Source organism: Neopelma chrysocephalum, unplaced genomic scaffold (assembly GCF_003984885.1).
Source record: "Neopelma chrysocephalum unplaced genomic scaffold, ASM398488v2 Primary Assembly neopelma1_91703, whole genome shotgun sequence".
Classification (NCBI taxonomy): Eukaryota; Metazoa; Chordata; class Aves; order Passeriformes; family Pipridae; genus Neopelma; species Neopelma chrysocephalum.
The window spans coordinates 73-4,508 of record NW_020920474.1 but is presented as its reverse complement, the minus strand read 5'-3'; the positions used below and the strand labels follow the sequence as shown (position 1 = coordinate 4,508).

General features: G+C 65.7%; 1 protein-coding gene across 1 annotated transcript; it reads left to right on the top strand.

Moving 5' to 3' along the window:
• Positions 1 to 247: 247 nt before the first annotated feature.
• On the top strand, positions 248 to 4,343 carry LOC113980020 (carnitine O-palmitoyltransferase 1, muscle isoform-like; the record flags this gene model as incomplete). Its single annotated transcript, XM_027707290.1, has 6 exons — positions 248 to 388; positions 1,245 to 1,409; positions 2,389 to 2,523; positions 3,137 to 3,289; positions 3,753 to 3,866; positions 4,143 to 4,343. Coding segments are annotated over 6 exons (894 nt in total), but the record flags the coding sequence as incomplete, so codon positions are not given.
• Positions 4,344 to 4,436: the final 93 nt, after the last annotated feature.

The following is a 4,436-nucleotide window of genomic DNA, read 5'->3' as shown; positions in this document are numbered from 1 at the left end:
CTCAGGGGGTTGGGGATTCGGGAGTTGGGGGTCCAAGGGGCTGAGGGATCACGGAATTGGGGTTCAGGGGGCTCAGGGGGTTGGGGTGTCTGGAGGTTTGGGGAGACTGGGGGATCTGGGGGGCTTTGGGTGCTGGGAGGGTCAGGGGTGCTGGGGGCTGGGGGACCATGGAATTGGGGTTCAGGGGGCTCAGGGGGTTGGGGGTCTGTGTGTTCAGGGGGTCAGGGGCCGGTGTCCCCCCCCCAAGGCCGCTGTCCCTGTGTCCCCCCAGTTCATGCTGGCGACAGACAAGTTCCAGCTGGGGTACACGGAGGGGGGGCACTGCAAGGGGGACCCCAACCGCCAGCTGGCCCCGCCCCAGCGCCTGCAGTGGGACATCCCCCCCGAGGTGAGAGACCCCCAGGGCGGGGGGCAGGAGGGGGGGTGGGTGGTGGTGCCAGTGCAGGGACCGGTGCGGGTGTGGATGTGGGTGTGGGTGCCCGTGCTGGTGTGGGTGTGTGCAGGTGTCATGCCAGGGTGTGTGCAGGTGTGTGTGCTGTGCCATGTCGGTGCCACGTTGGTGCCATGTCGGTACCACGTTGGTGCCACATCGGTGCCGTGTCAGTGCTGTGTCAATGCCACGTCAGTGCCACATCAGTGTCTCATTGGTGCCACGTCAGTGCCACGTCAATGCCACATCAGTGCCATGTCAGTGCCACATCAGTGCCACGTCAGTGCCACATCAGTGCCATATCAGTGCCACGTCGGTGCTGTGTCAGTGCCACGTCGGTGCCACGTTGATACCTTGTTGGTGCCATGTTGGTGCCACATTGGTGCCTTGTCTGTGCCACGTCGATGCCAGGTCAGTGCCACATCAGTGCCACAGCGGTGCCATGTCAGTGCCGTGTGGGTGCCACATTGGTGCCATGTCAGTGCCATGTCAGTGCCACATCGATGCCTTGTCAGTGCCATGTCAGTGCCTTGTCGGTGCCACGTTGGTGCCGTGTTGGTGTCACATCGGTACCACATCAGTGCCATGTCAGTGCCATGTCAGTGCCATGTCAGTGTCACATTGATGCCTCATCGATGCCACATCGGTGCCACGTCTGTGCCACGTTGGTGCCTTGTCGGTGCCACATCGGTGCCACACTGGTGCCACATCAGTGCCATGTCGATGCCACATCGGTGCCACGTTGGTGCCGTGTCAGTGCCATGTCAGTGCCATGTCGGTGCCACATCAGTGCCACCCCGTGCCACCCCCCCAGGGCATCGTTGCCATCGAGGGCTCCCTGCGCGTGGCCCAGGCCTTGGCGGACGACGTGGATTTCTGCTGCTTCCCCTTCACCACCTTCGGGAAGGGGCTCATCAAGCGCTGCCGGACCAGCCCCGACGCCTTCATCCAGATCTCCCTGCAGCTGGCACACTTCCGGGTGAGCCGGGAATCGGGGCGGGAATGGGATGGGGGGAGGTGGGAATGGCGAGGGATGGGTGGGTTGGGGTGGGAGAGGGTGGGAATGGGGTGGGGATGGAGGTGAGGATGGGATGGAGATGGAGGTGGGCATGGGGTGTGGATGAGACAGGGATGGGAGGGATGGGATGGGATGGGGATGGAAGTGGCCATGGGATATGGATGGGACAGGGATGGGATGGAGATTGAGGTATGAGTGGTATGGAGATGGAGGTGGGAACAGGATGTGAATGGGACAGGGATGGGATGGAGGTGGGCATGGGGTGTGGATGGGACAGGGGTGGGATGGGGATGGAGGTGGGCATGGGATGTGGATGGGACCATGTGGATGGGAGGGGTGGGATGGGGTGGAATCGGATGGGTAGGAGTGATCTTGGGGATGCAGGTGGTGACAGGATGGAGATTGAGGTGGGATAGGGGCAGGGATGGAAATAGGGATGCAGATGGGGATGGGACAGGATGAGGTGGGATGGGATGGGGTGGGATGGGATAAGATGAGGTGGGAATGGCGAGGGATGGGTGGGTTGGGGTGGGAGAGGGTGGGAATGGGGTGGGGATGGAGGTGAGGATGGGATGGAGATGGAGGTGGGCATGGGACGTGGATGGGACCACGTGGATGGGAGGGATGGGATGGGGTGGAATTGGATTGAATGGGATGGAGATTGAGGTGGGACAGGGGCAGGGATGAAAACAGGGATGCAGATGGGGATGGTGTGTGGATGGGACAGGGACAGGATGGGATGGGATGGGATGGGATGAGATGAAGTGGATGGGGAAAGAAATGGGAATGGAGTGAGGAAGGAGATGGGTATGGGATGGGATGGAGTCGGATGGAACGGGATATGGATGAGACTGGGATGAGGATGTGGTGGGGTTGGGGCCAGGGAGCAGGATGGGGCCAGGGCCAGCCCTCCAACCCCCCAAATCCACGGCTCCCACAGGACAAGGGCTCCTTCTGCCTGACCTACGAGGCCTCCATGACGCGGCTGTTCCGCGAGGGCCGCACCGAGACCGTCCGGTCCTGCACGGCCGAGGCCACGGCCTTCGTGCGCAGCATGGCCGACCCCCGGCACAGCGTGAGCCCTCCTGGGGGTCCCTGTCCCTCCTGGGGGTCCCTGTCCCTCCTGGGGGTCCCTGTGCCTCCTGGGGATCCCCATCCCTCGTGGGGGTCCCAGTCCCTTGTGGGGTTCTCCATCCCTTGTGGAGGTCTACACCTCTGGCAGATGGTTCTATTCCTTGGGAATGGACCTGTCCCTGGAGAAAATACCCATCTCTTGGGATGGCACCATCCTTCCTGGAGGTCCCCATCCCTCCTAGAGGTCCCCATCCCTCCTGGGGCTCTTCAGCTCTGGGAGAGAACCCTATTTCTTGGGAACATCCCCATCCCTGGAGCAAGCGCCCGCCTCTGGAGCAGGTCCCTTTCCCTCTGGAGCCCCCTGTCCCTTGGAGAGATCCCTGTCCCCAAGGAGGTCCCTGTCCCTGGGAAGGGTCCTGCCCCATAGGGACGTCCCTGTCCCTGTGGAGCTCCCACCCCTCAGGGATTCCCCTCTCCCTGGGCAGGTCCTTGTCCCCCTTGGCACCATCTCCCTCCCCGGGCAGGACGGGAGCCCTGGGGTGCGGGTTGGGGTGTGAATTGGGGTGCAGGTCGGGGTGTGAGGTCGAGTTCTGTCCCCCCCGTCCCCCCCGCAGCGCTCGGAGCGGCAGAAGCTGTTCAAGGCGGCGGCCGAGAAGCACCAGCAGCTTTACCGGCTGGCCATGACCGGCGCCGGCATCGACCGGCACCTCTTCTGCCTCTACCTGATGTCGCGGTACCTGGGCACCCAGAGCCCCTTCCTGGCCAAGGTCAGGGGGGGGGGAGGGCGCAGGGGGGTTACAGGACACGGCGGGGGGGCAGGGGGGCAAGGGGTGTCACGGGGGGACAGGGGACACGACGGGGACACGGGGCGGGGGACAGCACGCAGAGGCACGGCGGGGTGGGCACGGGGCACAGTGGGGTGCAGCGGGACACGATGGGGTGCCCCGGGGTGCCCTGGAGCGCAGGGGGTGCAGCGGGACACAATGGGGTGCCACGGGGCACGGTGGGGTGCAGCGGGACACGGTGGGGTGCCCCGGGGTACAGTGGGGTGCAGCGGGACACAGTAGGGTGCAGTGGGACACAGTGGGGTGCTCCGGGGCACAGTGGGGTGCAGGGGAAACACGGTGGGGTCCCCGGGATGCCCCGGAGCTCAGGGGGTGCAGCGGGACATGGTGAGGTGCCCCGGGGGTGCCCCCGGAGCGCAGGGAGTAGCACCGAGCGGCCCCGCAGGTGCTGTCGGAGCCGTGGCGTCTCTCCACCAGCCAGACCCCGCAGCAGCAGCTCAAGATGTTCGACTTCGACAAATACCCCGACCACGTGTCCAGCGGCGGCGGCTTCGGCCCCGTGAGCACCGGGGGGGGCTCAGGGGGGGCACGGGGGGGGCGCGGGGGGTGTGGGCACGAGGGTGGCTGTGGGGGGCTGCGGTGCGTCCCCCCCACGGCTCTGGGACGGGGGGATGCCCCACATCAAGTGCTCCCAGTACCGGGTAAGTGCCCCGTGCCGGCGCCCCCGGCCCCACATGAATGCCCCGGGTGGGCGCCCCACAGCCCAGGTGGGTGCCCCAGGTGGGTACCGGGTGTCCCCGGGTGCCCCACGGCCCCTCACCACCCCCCTCCGCAGGTGGCAGACGATGGTTACGGGGTCTCCTACATCATCGCCGGGGAGAACCTCATCACCTTCCACATATCCAGCAAGTTCTCCAGCCCCGAGACGGTGAGGGAGGGGGGCACCGGGGCCGGAGGGGGGGGGATTGGAGGGCTGTGGGGCCACCTGTGGGGTCACTTGTGGGTCTGGGGCAGCCCCTGACCCTGGCCTTGCCCCTGCTGCCTCCTGGCACCCCTCCTGTGGGACCCCCACCCCATTCCAGTTCCCCTCCTGTGGAACCCCCACCCCATTCCAGTTCCCCTCCTGTGG